This window comes from Pelobates fuscus, chromosome 7, assembly GCF_036172605.1.
Source record: "Pelobates fuscus isolate aPelFus1 chromosome 7, aPelFus1.pri, whole genome shotgun sequence".
NCBI classification, from domain to species: domain Eukaryota; kingdom Metazoa; phylum Chordata; class Amphibia; order Anura; family Pelobatidae; genus Pelobates; species Pelobates fuscus.
Window position 1 is genome coordinate 164,246,061 of NC_086323.1, and position 25,305 is coordinate 164,271,365.

General features: G+C 41.6%; 1 protein-coding gene across 3 annotated transcripts in view; it reads left to right on the forward strand.

The window, feature by feature from the left end:
• Positions 1 to 25,305, forward strand: part of ERC2 (ELKS/RAB6-interacting/CAST family member 2) — a 1,126,181-nt gene that overhangs the window by 19,300 nt on the left and 1,081,576 nt on the right. For all 3 annotated transcript variants that reach the window (XM_063426897.1, XM_063426898.1, XM_063426899.1), the window contains exon 2: positions 13,411 to 14,215. In XM_063426897.1, coding sequence (XP_063282967.1) covers positions 13,442 to 14,215 — 774 coding nt within the window. In that variant the 5' untranslated portion in view covers positions 13,411 to 13,441. The remainder of the gene's footprint in view (positions 1 to 13,410; positions 14,216 to 25,305) is intronic.

A 25,305-nucleotide genomic window follows, 5' to 3' on the forward strand; every position in this document is an offset into this window, starting at 1 on the left:
GGAAGACTTGTTTCACTATATCTGTATATCTGGCCTTGAAGTGTCGCATGAGAAAACCTAGATATGAATGCCTCCTGTGCCAACCATATCCTTGTTTGGCTAAATGCCCAGAAACGTTACGGTGTCATTATTGTGGGCCTAGATTTATACTTGCTATTTAGATTAGGAATGTACCTTATTACCAAATGTACCTCCACTGTTGCTAGAGCACCCACACCTTTGTTATATGCAGAAGTGCAACCTTTACAATGTATATACTCATTCCACAATCCTAAGCCCCAGAGAGAGAGATCACCATATATTAAAGACCATCCCCATAACTTTTTTTTTCCCTATTTCCCCTGCCCTATGCTTTACCAGGTTGCACTACACCCTATGGTTGGTTTTGGGCCAGCCAATGGGATGAGGCCACAGACAGCACTCGCTATTGACGGGCACACCTACTACTTTGCTGTTCTTCTCGGTCATAATCTGCTGACTCATCAACCCAATTACCTTATCCTTCCTAATTAAGTGCTTTACAGTGTTTTTATTCTGAGAGAATAAAACAGCAGTCCTTCCATTTTGTACCGTAGACTTCATTTTGTATTTCTGCTAATCATCTCTAGTGTCCTTGATTCCCTGCTTGTTGTGAAGTCTCATTACCTTCATGGATTTTTCTTTAGCTTGCTGTAAATTCTCAATCAAACCAGTCTGCTATCGCAAGGCTACTTTCTGAAAGAAAATTTCAGCAAAGCTTGGGGAAATAGCTAAAACCATAGTTCTTTGTTAGCAAAAATGTGCTATTGCCAATGAATGCTGCGTAATCAATAACCAATCATATTGTTAGAATAGCACAACTTTCCTAATACGGAATGTATAATTATATTTTTTCCTAATAAGACTCCCATGTTGTGAATATGTACATTTTATAATGGTGTTATGTATTTTGGGGTATGTAACCCTTTGTGCTCTAAAATAAATTAGTTGATTGTAACCTAACCTAATAAAAACCACACAATGTTTCTGTTCGAATAGAGAAAGAAACGGTATGCTAAGCCTGCCAAGAGAAAATTCCTTTCTGTTTTTATTTTTTTACCTTTAAAAAAAAAAAAAAATTCTCACTATTATCATGTAATTATTCAAGATCTTAATGTGTATGCTCTCAGTAGTTTTGACTACTTCTTCTCTAGTCCACTATTTCGGCCTCTGACTGGTTAATTGGAAATGTTTTTTCATAGGGTCTTGGCTATTTGGCTAACACCTTGTACCATAACCACAGTCGTTATGCTAATTGTAGTGTTTGTAACTGACTGTACATATGTGTGGTAGTGTCTAGGGCTTCCTCCAGACCTGGGGAATGGAATAGAAGGATGTGCTTTTCATGCACGCACACGGTTTACATAAATTAGGCATCTGTGGGTGAAGAGGCAGTCATTTAGTTGCAGCATTTTTTTTATGTTGTTATGGTAATTTTCAACCGTTTAAATGTTGCAATTCAGGTTTGAATAACTGTTTAGTGGATCGATCCTGTTTGTGAATTAGAATGTGCCTGACTGAAGCCACTATGTTATTCTCAATTCAATTGGCTAACCACTAGTATCATTACTAGTATTAATGATAGATTAGCATTAATTAGTATTGTAGTTTTGCAGTTGCATTATTTTTAAATTCTTTATTATAACTTTTAAAAAGAATTTTCTTGGTACTTTTTATTTGCCCTATAGAATGTTTCTTATTGATATATATAAAAAAATAATAATTTTGTGAAGGCCTCTTTTCTACACTTTGTTCAGCACTGGGCTCTATATCTTCAACCGGGGTTGCCTTTGTATATGTTACATGACAGGGGGGCAGAGCCTCTTGCCTTGAGGGAGGAAGTTGGGAGGACATGTGGTGGTGAGCTGATATTAAAAAGTCTCAGGTGCACTTTATGTGCCACTCTTTCACAGATGTATATTGGTGGTCCTGTGGACAGAGTGGTGCATGTTACTTCATGTGGTGAGGATGCCCCAAGCAATTTTTGGGGGGAAGGGTGGGGTGGAGGGGGGGAGGACGGGGTTGATGTGTTAATTTTTGCCGTATATCTTCCACAGGCCTTTCAACAGAGGCTAATCAACAATATTGTATTATTGGCTAAAAGGGCCCTTCTCTGTTTGGCTCAGGAGTTTGCCCCCCTCCCAGAGGAATGTTTTAATTGCAAAAATTAAACATAATAAGAAATTGACTAATTCATGGATCTTGTGCACTCAACCACCCCTTTATTACATAAGGTGTGGAGTCCCTGGTTGGAATTGATGGGCGACTTATGTGTCCTGAAGTCCTGCTGCTCTTTAAGCTTCTTATTTAGGGGTCATAAGACCCTTTCCTTTACTTTAAAAATGAAAAATAGTTTGTGATTATTTTGAACTTGTTGCTTGTGTCACCTTTTTTCATGATTAGATTTCAAGAGATCCCAGAAGGAGATCCCTAGATTGGTATTTATAAGGAACACTACAGTCCTAAGAGTGAATTCAGCTGTGATAGAATATGCGAATTTTATGGGGATAGCCACAAGGATAGATATGGAAGGTATTGGTCACTCAGATAGGAGTAACTTGAGTTACATCCTATTATTAGCACCCACGAAGATGCAGACAGAGAGAACTAGGAGACGTGCACTCTACCATTTAGCCTAGCATTTGGCAGGTAGCTGCAGATATGATAGCTGATATTACTAGCACCCATGAAGGTGCAGGCAGGGAGAACTAGGAGAGGTTCACTCTACCATTTAGTCTAGCGTTTGGCAGGTAGCTGCAGCGAGTATATTTGTCAGAACAGCAATGGATCTATACAGCATTTAAGCCCCTATTAAAGGGACACTCAAGGCACCCAGACCACTTCTGCCCATTGGAGTGGTCTGGTGCCAACTCCCACTACTCTTAACCCTGCAAGTGTAATTATTGCAGTTTTTTTATAAACTGCAATAATTACCTTGCAGGGTTAACTCCACCTCTAGTGACTGTCTATTAGACAGCCACTAGAGGGCACTTCCTGCTTCATAGCACAGAAAACCTGTGCTAGTGCGTCGCTGGACGTCCTCACGCCGTATGAGGACCTCCAGCGTCGCTCAAAACCCCATAGGAAAGAATTGTAAAGCATTTTCAATGGGGAGCTCTTATGCGCATGTGCGGCATTGCTGCGCATGCGCATTAGGTCTCCCTGGCCGGTGGGCGGGACAGTCTCGCCCACCGGCTGACGTAATTCAGAGGAGGAGTGGCGACTGAAGAAGAAGCAGCGACGTGGGACATGTCGCTGCCTCTGGTAAGTCACTGAAGGGGTTTTGACCCTTTCAGCAACCAGGCATGGGAGGTGGGAGGGAGAGGGGACCTGCAGTGCCAGGAAAACGGATTGTTTTCCTGGCACTGGAGTTTCCCTTTAAGGTGCAGGCAGGAAGAGTTATAGTATTCTCTCCTTTTTGTATTGTGGATTCTACTATTTTCCTTGATACCCCTCTCCCCTCACTGTGGATGCTGTAACCCCCTATACCTATCCCTATTCCCCTCTCTATAACTAGCATAATCCTTATTGTGGCAATACTCTCTTGATATCCCCATTTTAGGTTGTCTATGTAGGAAGTAACCGTTTAGTGAACCTTTCCCTTTTTAATCTTGTTGAGAGCAGACCCCACCTTGTGATTGGACTAGATAATTGTATTGTATTACTATAAAACAGACCCAGAAATGGGAGTCTGACTCATATTCTTTAGAGGGATTATTGATACTCCCATTACGTTAATAGATTTCCTGATTTAATTGGTAAACAGAGTTACACTTTATGTCAGTTTTCATTTTGGCAACAAATAAATAAAGCCTAATAAACTACTGCATAATCAACAAAGTGAATTACTTTGTTACCAATTTGTATCTATTCCCCCCCTATTCGATCACAGCTGAATTCACTCTTAGGACTGCAAAGTGTTCCTTATAAATACCAATCTAGGGATCTCCTTCTGGGATCTCTTGAAATGAAATCATTCTTAGTTAATTGGGGTTAAGCCCTAGGGTGGAATTGGTACCACCAACGCTGACTAACCCTTACTACTAATATCTACTGGATATAAGGGTTTCCTAGTAATTTCTGAATATATCACCTTTTTTCATGTCACATTTTGCTGTTGATCTAAAATAATGAACCTAGAAAAATCCTAAAAATAAATATATCCTCAAAACAGATAACTTATTTTATCATCTGGTCCTCTTTTCGAGGACACAAATGCTCTTGCCCTTACACAGATACAATTTAAACCCTATTGCAAGATATAGAGCGTGGCCACCTCTGGCCTTGCCATGCAATAAAAGGATACAGAGTTGCAGGGAGGATAACTTTTAAGCCAGATGCACCACGGCCCGGAGGACACATTTGTAGTTTTTCTATGTGTGTCAAAGTTTGTGGAGATATATATATGTGTATCTGTGCATGTGTGTCATTGTTTGTGTGCTTCTATATGTATGTCTGTTGTTATATATGTCTATGTGTGAATAAACACCAACATTACACACAAAAATAGCCCTGCATTCAAAACCAACACTACACACAACCACAGGCGTTCCAAGTCTCTCACTTTCAGTAAGACAGTTCCTCTGTTAAAGTCCTGTCTCACCATCCTGATTTTTGTTCCCTGGTGTGTTGCACTTGAGGACACCAGGGAACAGTCCCCAGACAGGACAGCGTGATCAGCGTGTAGGTGACAGATGACTTTTGAAAGCATGTTTGTGTATACTTTGTCAAACACTTTTTTAGAAGGAAACCATGCAGCTTACCATTTGCATATAGTATGAGTAAAAATCTTTATCTTAATGTACGGTGTCAGCAGATAAGAGCCAATTGTCTCATTTAGTTGGCCAATTCTAGGAGTTAATATTACTTTGTTGTTCTTCAGGAAACCACAATCTAAATAGTGTTTAATTTATTTACCATGTTAGCTTTCTCTACTTCTCCTGGAAGGTTATTTCATGTATCTACTACAATCCCTTCTATAACGTAGCGTTTCATCTCATCTTGAAACACCGAACTTCTTACCTTGCATATACAGTAACCATTTAACCCTTTCAGTACCAAGAGACATAGCCGAGCATTGCTCACTGATGGGATTAACAAATAGAGGTAATTTTTAAAAACTAAAACCAATCCTTTCTCCCAGGTTCAATTTTTGTGGGGCCTCAGTTTAGTTGCCAATCAGCCAACAGAAAAAGGCTGCTGTTATTTTGAAGTCTGGGCTGCCTTTGCTAAAGCATTTAATCGCTGTTAAAAAAGAGAAAAAAAAATCATTCTTCATCTATCAGCAAACTTGTCTCTCTCTGTCTCCGGCTTGTTGTGAATAATGAAATATAGCGGTACGTCCCTCCCAGTTGTGTAAACTGCAAAGCATTACAAATGAGTCTTTGCAGCCCTAACATGACAGCACTTTCAATCTATAAATAGTGCAACAACAGCAGAGCAATACCTGCCCACCCTACAGATCCTGCACCTAATTTGTTTCATACCTGAGGCATATTTACATCGTATTGAATATGTTGATGGTGAGAGATGCGTTCAACGAATTAACACGAGAGTCTGAACGGGAGAAACATCTGCTGCATGGGGGAAGCAGGGAGAGATGTACCCATCACCTTTATATCTGATATGAGCGGATGAATAGATTTGCTTTGTGGTTACATTTTATATTTAGAGCTCAGTGAGAAAGAGCAATATCTAACACCTTCACCCAGACACTAGGAAAATTCCTGTTTTTTTCCTTCTTTTGGTGGAAACCGATACCCAGGATTTCTTGCACTGCATCTTATCAGGAGTAAGCAGGTTGGTTTCGTTATACTTGAAATGTCAGTAGTATAAAATATTCTCACATTTCTGAGGTTCTTGATTGGGGCGGATTAGTGCTAACTAAGGTTTGAGCGAACGAGCGAAATGCGTTGCTAGACCTTTAGCCATCTGAGTTCTATTGGTTTGGATTCTAAAACCTGTGCCTGTCAAATTGATAAAGCCTTAGTTAATAAGATATAGGTTGATTGGGTTTCTTGATGATTAATTTAATTGTTATGGATTTAAGACTTGATATTTCCATGTAATAAAAATACATTTAACTGTTTTAAAAAATAATTGTTTGTAGAGTATATATATTTTTTTTTCTGTCCGAGAGATTTTCCCCCTTTTTGTAAATTATATCAGTGTTAAAGCATATGTTGTTTATCATTACATTTCCTCTATTTCACATTTTCTTTTGTTTTTCACCTAAATAGCAAGCATGTCTTCATTGCGTACTATTGATGTCTTGTTCTTGTATTCTTTACGATTCTGTAGTCTGTTTTCTGTCTGAGGTTAATTGTGTTACTAGTGCTCCTTGTGGGTTTTAATTCTTGTTAGACTGTGCAGGTAGGCAGACATGCGCTTATCTGCTTTATCTGATAGACACTTAAGGTTGTTTTAACAAAACATAGATATTTGGTGATTTAAAGAGGATAGCAAGATGTAATCCAGAAAAAACAGCCTGAGAAAAACAAAGTATTCATCTCAAATAACTAGTCTTTTGGAATATGTTTTTTTTTTCTCTTAGCTGCAAGTTCAATATGCATCACAAATACATCCCATAATAATATTTTTTTGTGTGTGCTAAATAAATAAATATATATATTTATTTATTTATTTATTGTCAATTAATTTTTATTGAGACATAGATAAGTGTACAAGCCATAGGAAACAAGCATCAACATAAAAACACAAAACAGTGATGGCAGAATAACATGACACATAATGCTAACCTTTGCCTCATTTTGTTTGGTTTTTAAAATTAAACAATCTCTGGAACAGTTTTAGGTGCACGAGGCAAATACGTTTAGAGATCCAATATTGAGTTTCCTTAACCCTGTAATAGTGATTATTGCAATTATTGAGAAACTGCAATGATTACTTTCCAGGGTTAACTCCACCTTTGGTCCAGTATCTGACGCTGGACGTCAGATTTTTCCCCATTAGAAAGCATTAAATAATGCTTTCCTATGGGGACATCCTAATCCGAGCGCAGCCATTGCCACACATGCGCATTAGGTCTCCCCCGTCGACGTCAAGAGCGTGGGCAGAGCCTGACCCAGGGCCGAGGGACATCAGCGCTGGATTCAGGTAAGTGACTGAATGGGTTTTAACCCCTTCTGTGTCACGGGAAGGGACGGGCTCGAGGAATTGTAGGATTCTAAAGTGCTAGGAAAACGGCTTTGTTTTCCTGGTGCTATAGAATCCCTTTAAGCTTAAACACTGATAAATGAACTAGTAAAAGTCACTGGACTACCACATTATAGGCATCTAACATTTCCTGACTTGGGTGCCACAAGACTAGTGCTAGAGGCATATATACATATTACCCGGACAGACTGACCCATCAGACCACTCCCACCATCTGCATGGTTAAACGTGTTAGTAGTAAAGTCCCTGCATATTGGAAAACCCAGCGCATTCCACTCCGCCAGCCCCAGTTCTGTGTGTAGTGGATGAAAAAGATGTGTGTGTAGAGGGTGCAGTGTTTGTAGTGGATTCAGTGTAGTGGTAGTGGATTTAGTGTGTGTAAATAAGTGGGATAGGGTAGGAGCTGCGTTCTGTGGCAAAAAGCTAAAACAATGTTTTATTTTTTACATTTTTAATTGTATTCTCCGATTTATTTTTTTCTTCAATTGTTCTCCAGAGGAAAAAAGGGCACAGAAAAGAATCAGGAAGGGGTAATTGTTTTTCAACATGTAATAAGCTTTTAAAGCTATACATATGGCTATTATTTAGACCACCCACTGTTAACTTTTCCATCACTATATTTTCACAGAAAACTGTTGAAAAATAGAAAGCACAGTACAAGAATTCTAGCAATATGTTTGACACCTACTGCCTCTACGTAGCTTAAACGAATGTGTTTTTATCTAGGATCTGGTATGTAGGTTTTTTATTCTGTTTTCTATCTGGTAGATCGATATTGACAGAACACCTGAAACCAAATAATGTCCTCACTCATTCAACTCACAACCCATTTTTATTTTAACCCTCTCTCCATGTTCTAAAATCACCACACAAGGATGCTACATAAACACTTTCTTCAGACTCTACCTTGTGGCATTAGAGGGATTAGAACATATATATACACAACACATGTGCCATATGATTTAATTACAATGCCGGATGTTGTGGTGCATTAGCAAGAGAATTGTAAATGTTAGGCCTATGTATCATAGCTGAAAAATTAATTGATTATTTAATTCCATATTGGCTATTTTGTTCTAAAATGTCCATTTCTTATGGTGTTGCGAGTGAGGATACGGAAGGCTATTGTATTGGAGCTCTGGCTGACCTGATTGGATGTACATTTACAAACTGTTTTTTGCAGTTTTCGCAGTGTCTTGTTATTTTTTTTTTGCTTTTTTTCCCCCTTGATCTTTCTGTTTTGCCACTTTTATCCTGGACAGTTTACCTCCATTTTTCTGCATGGATGCATGGATGCCCTTCCAGACTTTGTAGTCAAAACATATAAGACTGGTTTTACAACTTACCTGGGTCTCTGGCAGCCCACACCATATCCAGCTTCTCAGATGATGCTCTCAGCCAATGAGAGTAGCCCTGAATGGCCTTTCTTAACTAACAACCAGGTGCATCCAGTGCTGTAGCTGCCCAGGAAAGCCTAGGTAAGGATTCAAACTATTCTTAACCCCTTAAGGACACATGACATGTGTGACATGTCTTGATTCCCTTTTATTCCAGAAGTTTGGTCCTTAAGGGGTTAAAGGTATACTATAGGCACCCAAACAGCTTTAGTTTAATGAAGCAGTTTTGGTGTAAGGATCATGCAAGTGCAGTCTCACTACTCAATTCTCTGCCATTTAGGAGTTTAAATCACTTTGTTTATGCAGCCCTAGTCAAACCTCCCTTCACAATCTTTCTATGCCTGTGTTCCATCAAATTTCCCTACCCATGAAAATCCCCTACCCTTGTCACTTCCGGTGAGGGAAATCAGCTGGATCCTGTGCTGCACATGCGTGCTAGCACTCCTGCTACTCCTCACAGGATCCAGCTGATTCCCCTCACCGGAAGTGACGAGGGTAGGGGATTTTCACGAGGTAGGGGAATTTGATAGAACACCGGCTGAGTGAGTCACAGCCAAGGGAGGTGTAGTTATGGTTGCATAAACAGAAACAAAATTGAGTTAAAAGATTACTCCAACCACCATGATCACTTCAGTCATCATTTGAAGTGGTCATGGTGGTAGGAGTCAGTATGTGCATTGTTTTCAACTTTAAAACGGCACATTCTGAGATATTTGTAATTAGGTGCTGGGTGCTAGGTGCATCCCCGGGACATGTGACATTGGCAGCTCAAAACTCTGTTCTGGCAATGTCAATTCTGTGTCTATTAGTGCACACTGCATGCACACAACAGATGTAGAAAACTACCTGTTGCAGGCAGACCACCTGCAAGGGAAAAGCTAGTTCTCCCCTCCCACCCACTCTGCATTTCCTCCCACATTCCTCTGTATCACATTTTTTTTCCCTTTAAACTTTCCAGTCTCTTGTCCGCTCCTTCGCTCCGCCTCCCTCTCCATGCCAGCCCAGAGAGAGCACATGCACTTTCAGATGGCAAAGTGGTTCAATCACAGGCTTTTCTATGAGAAGCCTGTGATTGGACCACGCACGGCCCTAGTGACGTTGGAGGAGGCACAGAATATCAGCACCAGAAACTTTGCCCAGAGCTGACTTCCAGATGAGTAAAACTTATTTTTGTGCAGGTTTCACTGCAAATTGGGAGGGGTGTCCTTCTCATCAGTGCCTAATAGGGTATATAACAGCTTTCTCAAAAGGGCTAAAGTAACCCTTTATCACCAAATGGCAAACAAGGGCATGATCTATACAATAAAACTGCTAATGTTGTTTTGGTGCTTAGATTATCACTTTAAATGATTTAACTACTTAGTTTAGGACAGGAGTTCCCAATTATTTTTTTTTCTGTTCGACCCTTTTACATAGTGTACCGACAACGTGGAACAACCCAACAACATAGAAACACACCAACACATACACACCGTCATATACACACTGACCCAGATACACACACACACTGGCACAAACATACACACACGCACACACTGGCACTGACAGATTAACAAACTGACACATTCACACACTGACACACAGATACACACACACACACACACACACACACACACACACAGACTGATACACGCAGATACATACACTAGCATACAGATACACACATACACAGATAAACAAGCTGGCACATTTCCACACTGACACACAGATGTACACACAAAGAGACACATACACACACACCTTGAAACACAGGCACACACACACACACACACACACACACACACTCTTTGATACAGAGGTCATGTTTATATTTGCAGCCACTCTCCTGTTAGCTTACCTTTTTTCTGCACGAGGGTGGCTTGCTTGGAGTGCTGCTGGCTGAGGCTGGTGTTACGAGGTTGGCAGCAGCTCTCCCCCTTCCTGCTTTCTCTCAGTTCTGCTTGGAGCTCTAAGTCTGGGAGAAAGTGATTTGCTGTCAGTTCCGCCCAGCATCCAATACTACAGGGGCCTGGTGGCGCTATTAAAAGACCACGGCACCTGACCGGGTCCCTGTTCAGTATACCCATTGGGTGGCCCTAAGTGCTTGGGCCACCCCATGGGAAAATCCCGGTGGAACCCTAATTTTTTTCTTGTGGATCCTAGGGGGCCTCTGAACACCAATTGGGAAATGTTAGTCTAGGATAATGCTAGGTCATTCCTAGGTCATGCTGAAATAGTTATGGCGCTTGATATGTTCCTTTAATACCTTACATAGTATGCAAATTTATTGCTACGTTTACATATTCAATTTTGCTTCTTTAAATAAAAAAAACTTGAATAAAACATTAAATTCCTTTGTCAATTTTCCAGAAGTCCCTGTTTAGTGAATAATAACCCCATATATTAACTCTATTGCGTTCACATGGGTAGGGCGATCTCACCTACTCTCGAGACCACCTGCATACTGCAATTTGAGGTTCATTGCAAAAAATAGTGTTCTCGCCCTGGGTAATGGCTTCCTGCTGTTCCGCGCTTTTGAATACTCTTTCTTTTACTTGACTGCCGTGGAAACTTCCATCATCCCTTTGAAGTGTTCCCAGACAGCCTTATATTTTACTTTCCTAAGTTCTGTGCACTGACCGAAGATTTTCAGATCTTCCTTCCCACTGCTTGCTTTTGATTTATTTTCGGTGATTTTATTGTAACTTGCGTTATGAGTGGAAAGATACATCACTCCTGTGTACATAGATACATTATACAGCAAGAGATTGGGGTCTGTAGGAAATAAATTGACTATGATAATTCACTGTGAGTGTTCCGTAAAATTGCATTCATTGTAGGCTAAAATCTCACAATACCATCCACAGTAGTTGTACACTGATCTGTCACAACAATTAAATCACTTGCCTAAGATTGTGTAGGTCTCCCTTTTGCTGCCAAAACAGCTCTGATACATTGAGGCATGAACTCCACAAGAACATGTCCAGGTATCTGGCACAAAGACATTAGTAGCAGATCCTTTCAGTCCTGCAAGTTGCGAGATAGGGCCTTCGTGGATCGGATTTGTTGTTCCAGCACATCCCACAGATGCTCAATCGAGTTGAGATCTGTGGAATTTGGAGACCAAGACCAACACCTTGAACTCATGTCATGTTCCTCAAACAATTCCTGAACAATTTTTCCAGTGTGGTAGGGTGCATTATTCTGCCATCAGGGAACACTGTTGCCATGAACAGGTGTATGTGGTCTGCAACAATCAAAGTTATTCACTTCATCTGTCAGTGTCTTTAATGTTATGTCTGATCAGTGCATGTTTGTGTGTGTTTTCTAGGACACCATAGATAGTGAAGGCTGGAATAAAATGAAATGGAGTAAAATGAAGGGAACCCTATTGTGTTAGAAATACAAATCTGAATAAAGGGCTAGAAACCTTTCTCTCCTTACCTTAATTCCAGCAGAGAGGCTCCCTTGGCACATAATTAAAAACCCTTGAAGTTTTGAGAGTTGCTTTTGTGACAGGTGGCTAGCGCTTCCTAACCAGCCGTCACATAAAAAACAAAACAAGATAAAACATCCTAGGGCAGTCAACAAGTCCCCATATTACTATAAGGGAGGTTTTACACTTTCCTGTGCCCCCATCGCCCTATGGCATGTCTACTAGAGATTTAAAGCTAGCAGTTTTGCCCACTCGCTAAAAAGGCCCCACTAATTGGTGTGAGCCATGGTGTGGGACACTATATCCACCCCCTTGGTTAGTTGTTTGGCTTCCTGCCTGCTAATGGGTGGGGACATTATGTCCTGCCTCCAGTTACTATGTAATAGCTCCACAGCCACCCATGGGTGGCGGTTTGGAAGGGTTGATACCCTAGTCTACCCCTAGTATCAATTTCAGAGCACCCACCTGATGTCCATGTGTGATGCAGTGGGGACATTAAAATGTTCCACCCCAGTTTATTTTGACTTCTTACCTGTATTCCACTGTGCCAAAATGGTTATGGCGCTTGAAGTGTTCTTTTAATAACCCACTACAGTTACAGGAGAGACAGCAACTCTTACTGAGCTAAGTAAAATTGTACCTATACTAAAAGGAAACACTTTTAGACTTCAAGGTCTGTTCTACTATTATTATATATTATATACTTGATCTTGCTTAGGCTTGAAACGTTATGCCCACTGCCTGTTGTCCATCTCTAATGTTCCACTTGGAAATAATGGATTAAAATGAGTAAATTAGGCTTGTTAAAGGACACTTGTGCATATGTAATATCTTACCGGGCTCAATCTGGGGTGTTTTGTTTTGGCAAGTGACTGAAAAAACATTGGGTTATACCATCATCTTCTTTTCTTCGTAGAGACAGGTCTGCGTGTTTATGTCTGGTCTCTCCTAATTGGTTCTTGGCAACTTCTTTTTCAATCCCAGAAATTCTCCTTTTGTCCAAGACCACCCACTTATTATCCCTCTTAGTCCCCTTAATTTGGAAGTGGAAATTGATGTTTTCAAGGCAAATATGTTTCAAATGCATCCATGAGAGTATACCACTTAACATTATGTTGCTGCATCCCAAATATTTAGTATATTAAATAGAAGAATAAATTAAAAGTATTAATATGAACTTTGATATTTGTGTTTGACTTCATGCAACATTTGGATATTTAGCTTTGTACTGTGTTATTGCACATTTTGTTTAATAACATGCTTTTTTCATCCACCGCTCTGTTGGTTTTTTTTTTCTTCATTTGCATCTGACAGAACATTTTAATTGTATGTGTAAATCTTTTTAAGTGCTAATTATGTATAATTGATGCCAAAGTAACAGTTTTTATTTTACACGTTTTCTAGATATGCACCTGGTATGGCGAAATGACGCCTAATGAAAGAAGACAATGAAGCCACCTGTAGCAGTCTGAGTCTTCAAAGCGTAAAACATTATTTGGAAATACTATTACAGTGCCCTTGCCTGGTGCCACATTACAGCCCAGCCATGTACGGAAGCGCTCGTACAATCACTAATCTGGAAGGCAGTCCTTCCAGATCACCTCGTTTGCCAAGATCTCCACGTCTGGGCCACAGACGAACAAGCAGTGGTGGAGGAGGAGGAGGAGGAGCGGGTAAGACCTTGTCAATGGAGAATATCCAGTCACTTAATGCGGCCTATGCAACTTCTGGACCCATGTACCTGAGTGATCACGAGGGAGTAGCTTCTACAACATACCCAAAAGGCACCATGACTCTTGGAAGAGCTACTAACCGAGCGATGTACGGTGGGAGAGTCACAGCCATGGGCAGCAGTCCAAATATTGCTTCAGCTGGCCTATCACATACTGACGTCCTATCTTACACCGATCATGTAGGCTTAACCAGTGCTTCTCATCACCATCACCATCATCAAGTTCCTTCTATGCTAAGGCAAGTGAGAGATAGCACCATGCTTGATCTTCAAGTGCAACTGAAAGACCTGCAAAGAGAAAATGAGCTTCTGAGAAAAGAACTGGATATTAAGGACAGCAAGTTGGGTTCTTCCATGAATAGCATCAAAACGTTTTGGAGCCCAGAACTGAAGAAAGAAAGAGTGCTTCGGAAGGAGGAAGCTGCTAGGATGTCTGTTTTGAAGGAACAGATGAGAGTGTCTCATGAAGAAAATCAGGTATTTGGGTAGAGAGTTTCATAACCGATGACTTAGCAAGAATAGGATATTTTTATAATATAATAATGATACATGTAAGTGTAATTAGTTTAAAAGTAAATTAAATGTCATCTATACATTGTACTACCAGAATTATTTGCACTTTCCACTTCTCACATTTACCTTGTAGATATTATAAAACTACCTAACCGATGGAAATGTTTGCACTTTAGAGTAAGGCAGGGGTCTGCAACCAATAGTCTGCTGGCTAAATAGGCTCAACCCCTGCACAAGACTGGCTCATCACAAAATTCCTGTTAGCAATGGGCATCCGACCCGCTGTCGCTGCGTGAACTAGATAAATACTGCAGAATTGCGTGGAGTTCTGCACACGACTGCTGGCAGGTTGCACTGTAGTGTAGTAATAAGCGATGTAGTGATGAGCGACCCACCAGGGAGCTGTGTGTACAACAAGGGCTGCTGGAGGCTGCTCTTTGTGATACATTTGAAACATCCGTCAACGGCATTTTGCCTTGTGCACAGGTTTCTGGATTATGACTTTATATATCCGGACACAAACAGAATCTGTGAATGATTCTGTTTGTGTGTAGGTCAATTTGTGTTTGTGTGTGTGTGTCAGTGAGTGTTTGCATTTATGTGTCAGTCTTTGTGTCTATTTGTGTGTCATTAAGTGTGTGTGTTAGTGTCACATTTTTCTAAGAATATTATGCATGTATACATATATACATGTATATATTATAAGCATAGTTTTATGTAGATATGTTCACAGCTTCTTTCAGCAGTTTCGTAGTTATCGCCCCAAATGTGGTATCATTATACATGCCAATCCAACATCAGGATTTTTATCTTACACCTTGGTATCCTTATGTGACATTGCCATGTATAAGGATACCAAATTAGGGAGCTATCTATTAAATGGTAGATGAGAACTTTCACAAATTATATACTACCAGTAAGGTATCCAGGGTAGTAAATACATCCACTAGTAATCTGCAATAAAACATAAAATACAGTTCAGCGTTGTGCTGAACGCTCCTGGAGGAAGTCCTGCACCCAGGCAGACTTTCTCCATTATAGATTCATATTGCGTTCATACAGCACAGCTCTTTCCCTCGCCAAACAGTCATACTTGTCCTCTCTCATTAGTTCATGCTCCAGCAATCCCAGGCGTCTCTTTAACACCTTTAATTCTCCTCTCCACCCTGCTGTGGCCACCCCCCCAAACTAATCTTACAGCTGATAGCTTTTCATGCTACTTTACCGACAAGACTGAACAGCTAAGGAAAGAATTCTCCCCTCCTTGCCGTTCTCTTTTTCAACCACACATAGATCATGCCTTTCCTACTCTTCAGACTTTCTCCCCAGCTATTGAACAAGAGGTGGCTGTGCTTCTCGTTTCCTCTCGCCCCACCACTTGCCGCTTGATCCTGTCCCATCTCACCTCATCAGATCTCTCTCCCCTTGTCTTGTGCCTTCCCTAACACACATCTTCAACTGCTCTCTCTCTTCTGGCACTGTCCCTGCTGACCATAAACATGCCACTTTAGTACCTATCCTGAAAAAAAACATCTCTTGACCCATCCTTCCCCTCTATCATCCCATATCCCTGCTCCCTTTTTCCTCAAAGCTTTTGGAAAGACGTGTCTTTTACCCGTGTGTCCTGTTTCCTCAATTCCAACTCTCTCCTTGACCCTCTTTAGTCTGGCTTCCGCCCTCTCCACTCTACTGAGACTGCTCTTATCAAAGTTACTAATGACCTAATCACAGCTATTAATTCTCCTTGACCTCTCTGCTGCCTTTGACACCGTTGATCATGCTCTCCTCCTTCAAACTCTTCAATCACTCGATCTCTGTGACTCTGTCCTCTCGTGGTTTTCCTCTTATCTCTCCCAACGCTCATTCAGTGTCTCCTTTTCCAAGGATACCTCCTCCCCTCGCCCTGTCTCAGTTGGAGTTCCCCAAGGCTCTGTCCTTGGTCCCCTTCTATTTTCTCTTTATACTGCCTCTCTTGGCAAACTTATAGCCTCTTTTGGATTCCACTCACACCTGTACGCTGATGACACCCAAATAGGGCCGCCATCAGGGCATGACAACCGCAACGGTTGTCATGGGCCCGGCGGTCCTGGGGGGCCCGGACTGCTCAAGTCGTCCGGGCCCCACATTCAGTGGGTACATACCGGATCGCAGGGGGCCCTGCGACCCCGGTATGTACCCACTGGACCAGCCTCTTCTCCTGGGGGGCCCAGTAGCCAGTACTGTAGCCTGGGCTGGCCCTGCTGACAACCGGCAGGCGTGCGAGGGAGCACTCTCCTCTAAATGCTTCCTCTTCAGCTCCCTCGCACACCGTACTGATGCCGGAGCCGGAAGATGACATCATCTTCCGGCTCCGGCATCAGTACGTGGCGCGCGAGGGAGCTGAAGAGGAAGCACTCAGCCAGGGAGAGTGCTCCCTCGCGCGCGCGCCGGGTGTCAGGGAGAAATTTGAGTGAGTGGGGGTGGGGGAGAGGGAGGGAGAAATTTGAGTGAGTGGGGGTGGGGGAGAGCGAGGGAGAAATTTGAGTGAGTGGGGGTGGGGGAGAGGGAGGGAGAAATTTGAGTGAGTGGGGGTGGGGGAGAGGGAGGGAGACATTTGAGTGAGTGGGGTGGGAGAGAGGGAGGGAGGGAGGGAGAAATTTGAGTGAGTGGGGGGAGAGGGAGGAAATTTGAGTGGGTGGGGGTGGGGGGGAGAGGGAGGAAATTTGAGTGAGTGGGGGGGATAGGGAGGAAATTTGAGTGGGGGGCAGGGAGGACATTTTAGTGGGGGGGAGAGGGAGGAAATTTGAGTGAGTGGGGGGGAGGGAGGAAATTTGAGTGAGTGGGGGGGAGAGGGAGGAAATTTGAGTGGGCGGGGGAGAGGGAGGAAATTTGAGTGGGTGGGGGTGGGGGGGGAGAGGGAGGAAATGTGAGTGGGGGTGGGGGGGAGAGGGAGGAAATTTGAGTGAGTGGGGGGAGGGAGGAAATTTGAGTGAGTGGGGGGGAGCGGGAGGAAATTTGAGTGAGTGGGGGGGGAGAGGGAGGAAATTTGAGTGAGTGGGGGTGGGGGGGGAGAGGGAGGAAATTTGAGTGAGTGGGGGTGGGGGGGAGAGGGAGGGAGGAAATTTGAATGAGTGGGGGGGAGAGGGAGGGAAGGGAGGAAATTTGAGGGGGGAGAGGGAGGGAGGAAATTTGAGGGAGTGAGGGGGGGAGAGGGAGGGAGGAAATTTGAGGGAGGGAGGGAGGGAGGAAATTTGGGGGGGGAGAGGAAGGGAGGAAATTTGAAGGGGGAGAGGAAGGAAATTTGGGGGAGTGGGGGGGAGAGGAAGGAAATTTTGGGGGGGGAGAGGAAGGGAGGAAATTTGAAGGGGGAGAGGAAGGAAATTTGGGGATGGGAGAGGAAGGAAATTTGGGGGGGGGAGGAAGGAAATTTGAGGGAGGGGAGGGAGAGGTAGGAATTTGAGGGGGGAGAGGAAGGGAGGAAATTTGAGGGAGGGGGGAGAGGAAGGGAGGAAATTTGAGGGAGGGGGAGAGGAAGGGAGGACATTTGAGGGGGGAGAGGAAGGGAGGAAATTTGGGGGGGAGGAAGGAAATTTGAGGGAAGGGAGGGGGGAGAGGAAGGGAGGAAATTTGAGGGGGGAGAGGAAGGGAGGAAATTTGAGGGGGGAGAGGAAGGAAATTTGAGGGGGGAGGGATGAAGGAAATTTGAGGGGGAGAGGGAGGGAGGAAGGAAATTGGAGGGGGGAGAGGAAGGAAATTGGAGGGGGGAGAGGAAGGAAATTGGAGGGGGGAGAGGAAGGAAATTGGAGGGGGAGAGGAAGGAAATTGGAGGGGGGGAGAAGAAGGAAATTGACGGGGGTAGGGGCAGAGATTGACATCCATCACACACACAATGCACCCCTTGCACACAGACAAACACACAATGCATTACACACAGACACACATACACAAGCAATGCATCCCTTACACACAGCAACACACAATGCACCCCTTCCACACACTCAGTGCATCCCTTACAGACACACACACTGCATCCCATACATACACAAACTCACCTTGCAGCCCTTACACATACAAACACAGATTCACACAATGCATTCCTTACACACATCAGGACATCCCCCCCCCCCCCCCCCCCCACACACACACACCCCTGTGAACAAACTCATTGGTGGAACATGAAGGTGGACCCTGGGACCCAGACCTAGAGCTGTGTAAAGGGCCCTCAAAAAATGGAGCTGCTTCCCGTTCTCCCAGAACATTGATTTTTGTGACCACAGTTACAAACCGCCTCCAGAGAGCCTGTTCTACACCAGACCAGTGGAGCCGGCAGCTGAAGCCCATCATCATCCTCATCTGGTTGTAAGTAGGCAATCTAGTATATTATTCGTGGCACTAATCTCTAATTTACCTCACATTAAAGGGACACTATAGTCCCCAGAACACTGCAGCTTAATGTAGTGGTTCTGGTGTCTATAGCCTGTCCCTGCAGGCCTTTTATTGTAAACACGGCGGCACTGCAGCACTGTGTTAGTTAACATGGCAGATCATATGGGTGGGGCACTGTGATGTCACATGGGGGGCGGCAAACTTTACTTTTGCCTAGGGCGGCAAAAATCCTTGCACCGGCCATGCAGACACTGCATCCCTGTGGGCGGACTCGGGGGGGGGGGGGAGGGGAAGGACCCGGGTGCAGGCGTGCATGTGGGGGGGGGGGCCTCCATGTCCGTTTTGCTTGGGGCCCCCAATTCCTTCAAACGGCCCTGCACATCAGTCTTTATCAAGTGCATAATGTCAACTAGTTCCAGTTTTCTTTTATACCAGTTTTCGCACGGTTCGTTTCTTCCTATTTCGAGCGCTTTCATGGACTTTCAGGTTTGGAGGATCTCCTTCCGTCATTTCCGCCATCTGTGTTGTGACGCTTGATGGGATGCCATAGCGTCCGACATCATCGCGTGATGACGTCCTCGCGTCCATGGCAATATCGGCTCCATATTTCAATAAGGCAAATCTAAGAATTCTGCCCTTAATACTTTCTTATAAAGTTCAATTAAAAGTCCATAGAAGCAAACAAAAACGTTTGGAAACATAACAATATCCGAAAAGAACATAAATAAACATAGAAATAGAACTTTGAACAGCTTCACGTAAGAATACAAAGGAAATGTAAGAGATTAATGGGGGAAGCAAAACGGTAATAAATTGGATTGAAGGAATACGTTTATAAATACATAAGATAAGATATATATATATACACATGTATATGTATATATATATATATATATATATATAAATAAAAAGAATTTTACCGGCACTCGTGGATTTTCTTTTTCAATTTATTACGGTAGGTACTATTACCGGCACTCCAGGACTTGGTAAAAAAGAGAGGTTAGTTCATCTTTATTCTTACAGTTCCAGTCAACGTTTCAGCTTTATCACAGAGCTTTCATCAGGACATAATTGTCCTGATGAAAGCTCTGTGATAGAGCTGAAACGTTGACTGGAACTGTAAGGATAAAGATGAACTAACCTCTCTTTTTTACCAAATCCTGGAGTGCCAGTTTTTTGTTTTTTTCATTATTTATACTTTATGTGACCAGAGCACCAGGTATTTACTTTGTTAAAGTTGGAGTGCAGGAGCCTTGGATTTATATATATATATATATATATATATATATATATATATATATATATATATATATATAAATCCAAGGCTCCTGCACTCCAACTTTAACAAAGTAAATACCTGGTAAATACCTATATATATATATATATATATATATATATATATATATATATAAAAAAATGTAACCTTTTGGAAATTTACAAACAAATTGTTTTACACCTTGCCAAGTCTGTATCAAGGTGAAGCAGAATTTGGGAGCAGTTATCTGGAGGTTATATTTGTTGAAGAGCGCTAAACGTCTGAGCCTGCCACCAATAGGCTCAGCAATATGTGAGTTAGACATAGGCTTCCATTTTTTTTTATCATTTTAATATACTACAATATGATCTGTATTTTATGTATTATTTATATATATATATATATATAAATATAAATGTTTTACCTTTTGGAAATTTCCAAACAAATTGTTTTACACCTTGCCAAGTCTGTATCAAGATTTCTGAGGTGAAGCAGAATTTGGGAGCAGTTATCCGGAGGTTATATTTGTTGAAGAGCGCTAAAAGTCTGAGCCTGCCACCAATAGGCTCAGCAATATGTGAGTTAGACATAGGCTTCCATTTTTTTTTAATCATTTTAATATACTACAATATGATCTGTATTTTATGTTTTATGTTTACTAGTGGTTTATTTACCACCCTGGATACCTTTGTGGTAGTGTATAATTTGTGAAAGATCTCACCTATTGTGTGATACACGGATATTTTAAGACTAGTCTCGATTAACAATGGTATAATCGTTTTGGCGATTCTATCACTAATCCTAATACCGTGTTCATTGACGTAGGTTCCATTGACCTGCAGGTTTTGGGCTATAACAGTCTGTCTAATGAAGTAAAGTAATATGGCTTTTCTTAATTTGGTATCTTGATTCTGTATAAAATCCACATAAGAATGCCAAATTAGGGAGTTAACTATTACACTGCTGAAGGTTTAACATTAGGAAAATTAATTTTCTTAATGTTGATATTTTTACTTGTTTAGTATAGCTCCCTAGTTTGATATCCTTATATATGTCAATTCCACATAAGAATACCAAATTAGAGAACCATCTACTATTATGATCTTCATTTTATCAGCTACTTATAGACATGGCACCCACATGTGGAAAAAGGTTCCTAACCACTACTGTAAGGTATTTTGAGTGTTGGATTTTAAAATAGAAGTCAGTGTTGTATTGTATTTCAAACTGTATTCATTCTACAAAAACAACAATTGTGAGAGATCAAACTTTGGAAATATGGAGCTCTGTGTTCACCTAAGGGCTTGATAGTGTCTATTGACTTCATTTGTTTTTGCAAGCCATCGTGAAGCATGCACTATTTTAGCACAAGACAGTATAGAAAAAAGGTTAACTATTTAGAAATAACTATTTATCTTAATCAATATGTATTCTTTTCTGACACCATTATTTTTAATATGTTACAAGTGCCTAATATATTAAAGAATCAAAATAAGAATGCATAAAGCAAACCATTTGCTTTTGTAGCATACCTCCCACATAGCAACATTTTGATTCTGGAAGGCCTTAGCTTTTTAGTGAATAAGGGTATTTTGAAATTCCATTATTTTAGTGAATGAGGCTATTTTTCAATTCTCATTATTGTGGCCTTTTTGGCAGTTTTGTTTGTCCATTATTATTGTTATTAGTAGTAGTACTATTTAGATAATGTCATTACATTCCACAGTGTTTTACAATTATAGAATGTGGATATTTGACAAGTAATTGACATACAGGTAATTCTTACTTTACGACTGACCTATTTAAAGACGGCTCGGACTTTCGACCAGCTCTCAAGCACGAGGATTTAAGGGATTAGAGGAGTTAGAGAGCTGGTCTATGTTCGCGGAATGTTCCTCGAACATACATTAGAAGCATTCCCTAACTTTCCCCAAGCATAGACCTGCACTGGTGCGCATGCTCTGTAACACATCCTCACCGTACTTGGTGTACGGAAGAATGAAAGACTGGAAGGAGAGAGCGTGAACTACAATGTGGATGGCAATTGTAACGAGAGAAGCATCACCCAGGAAGATTGGAAGCTTTCTAAAGACTTCTTAAAGGACTGGAGGCTATGAGAGAGACTGATGGCATGGGGTAGGGATTTCCTTAAGAGCAGTCATTAATAAATCCTGTAGATGAGATTCACCTGACACACTTGGCCAATGAATAAGGGGAAGGATCAGCATTCGGCTTCAGCAGCTCTGTTGAATCCAGGTGTCGTAAACACTAGTTTAGAAGACAAGACCAGGCATTTTTACCGGGTGACAGCACAATGGTACTTCTAACCTCATAACTACAGTCAACTTTAACGGTTATGATGGTTAGAGTAACCCTTGAGGTAAAGCAGAAATGGAATGAGGAATATCATTTTTGAGAGCTTTGTAGTTTAGTGTCAACAGTTTGTATTGGATCCTGAAGGATGCAGGATACCAGTGTGCTAATCGGCAAAGTGATGAGATGTGGGAGGAGCAGTTTGTATGGATAATGAGCTTTGCCACAGCATTTGTTAGAGGCGGAAGAAGGGCAATGTGCTTATTTGAAATACAATGAGCTGTACTTTTCTATAGTCAGGTAAGAAAATAATGAGCACAGGAACAAGTGCATTTGTTGAATCTTGAGTTAGAAACGTGTGAATGAGGGCAATGTATTTAAGTACCGTTACTTTTTTTTTAGTTTTAGTAAGATGTAAGTTACAGGATATAGAGACAGACTGGATGCAAGGACAAAAAAAACCTGAGTCAAAAGTTACTCCACTGTAATTTAACACATTCTTTTTAAGTGCACCCAAAAATATAATGCTTTTTTTTTTCATTTTTAAGGACAAATATGGCTTTCTTTTAATAGTCACTATAAAAACAAGTCTGCTTAGAACAACATTTAAGTACGACTAATATATCTAAAAAATGAGGCGGGGGAATGTTGCTGATAATTCCTAATAATTTAAAGTGGCACTGTCATTGCCAATCTTGTTTTTTTTAACCCCCCTCCCGACTCCACTACATCTAATTGTCCCCCTAGTTGCCCCCATCTTACCTATTTTTTTACCTTTATTTTCTGCTCGGACCTATGTCCTGGGTGCCGCCATCTTTGTGTCGGTAGATGAAGTCCCTGTGGGACTTGTCATCTGCCCACACTAGATAGCGCAGTGAAATTTCCGTGCATACCCAGTTAAACACTTGGGCATTCGAACGGGAATTTCATCTATTCATTAATTCGTCAGAAAGATGAACAACTGAATAGAAATTTCAAACGGATGAATGAAGACCTCTTATTTATTACAAGGAGGGAACTACCGGTGCGCGCCTGTAAATAAAACAAATTTACCACTTGATGTCTTCTTTTTTCTAAAAACCTTCTTTTTTTCAGCCCCATAAAAGTCCAAATAAAAATCCATAATACCCATCGAACTTCGTAAATAAAATAACATAAAGCAGAGTGAAAAAAAATATATATATACCGAAAAAAAAAAATAAAGCCTTCCCACACCCTGCAATTAGGCTCAGATCGCTCTGATTGGTTGGTTTAAGCCAACCAATCTGAGGGCTCTGACAGGTAAATGAAGAGACTGACAGGTAAGTTTCTACATTTACCTGTCACAGCACTCTGATTGGTTGGCTTGCAATCCAACCAATCAGAGTTCTCTGTGTAATTTTACACAGCGTGGGAAAGTTCTTTGGAATTTTCACATGCTGTGTAATTTGACTCCTAACTCTCTGATTGGTTGCTTTCAATTTGAAAAGCAACCAATCACAGTGTTATGAGACCTGTCAGTCTTTTGATTTACCTGTCAGAGCACTCTGGTTGGTTGGCTTAAACCAACCAATTAGAGCGCTCTGAGCCTAATTACCTTTCCCTGCCCTGCGGAGCTCAGTCTCCATGGGTGAAGATGGATTATTTTTTTACCATTTGGATTTTTTTTTTTGTTTATTTTTTTTTTCTGCTCTGGTTTTTTAATTTTATTTTCAAAGTTCGCTGGGGCTGAAAAAAGAAGACATCACATAAGTAAGTTTGTTTTATTTACAGGTATTTAGTTTTATTGTCCCCCCTCGCTATTTTTAGGGTGAGGGGGGTAGGTAGAAATGTATTACAATTCTTTGGGTGGGGACCAGGGGCTTGGGTGCACCTAGTCACCTGGAGGGGGGCTACATTTAGCCCCCACCCACTGCCCATGGGTGGGGGCCAGGGGGAAGAAAATTGGTATGTCCCCCTTATTGCAATTTAGGGCCCCCACCCATGAGTGGTGGGGGCCCTAAATTGGGGGTTGGATTATAGGGGGTTGGATAATAGGTCCACCCTATTTTTCCACTCATGGGTAGGGGCCAGGGGGGGACAATAGGTCCCCCCCACATTTTCATTTAGGGCCCCCACCTGCCGCTCATTGGGGCCTGGTGGGGGACAATAGGTCCCACCCCAATTTTCATTTAGGGCCACCACCTTCCGCTCATGGGTGGGGAACGGGGGGGGGGGGCACGCTAGGTCCCCCCTTCAGTTTAATAGCCCCCACTCGCGCGGCACAGGTGAGCAGCTACAGGCGATCTAGAGAGTAGGGATCGACCAATATTGATTTTTTTTTAGAGCTGATAACTTTCAAGCCGCTAGCCGATATTCTCTACATTTACCATTTAACAAAAAATGAACTATTTCTACACAAATCTACTGTTAACTGAACATGTTTATTATTATTATTATTATTTTTTTTTTTTACATTCTTTTTTTTGCGTGCAAGAAGATTACAGACATGCAGATTATGCCACAATAGCAGATACCGGCAACTTATATCTAACAATATATGGCATAGGTTGAGACTGCACATTTTTAAATTAAAACATTCAGGCTTAACAAGAGATAAACCGGTAGGTATGTCAGCAGGTAGTCCATATCGAGTATGGAAGATCATAATGTAAGCCGACAATAAGTTTAAATCTGCAGCGTGTATACTGACATTCTAATGAGGCAGTGGCATGAAATCGGTGCACATTAGCATTTCAAAAAATAGGCTTATACTTTCCGGTATGCCACAGAGTTAAGAAAGTAAGTTGCAGGAGTAATAAGACATGCGTGTGTGTAAGTTTAAATGAGTATAGAGTTAACTGCGCACATTTTTGAGGATAACAAAAGTAGTACATGTTTAAGCAGTAAATACAGTATGGGACAAGGAGAAAAACAAGAGATAGGATAAAAAAGCATCCAAGCAATTTTTTTTTATTATTAATGTAAATGCACAAAATATACCGTATATACTTGAGTATAAGCCGACCCGAATATAAGCCGAGGCCCCTAATTTTACCCCAAAAAACTGGGAAAACTTATTGACTCGAGTATAAGACTAGGGTGAGAAATGCAGCAGCTACTGGTAAATTTCTAAATAAAATTAGATCCTAAAAAAAATTAA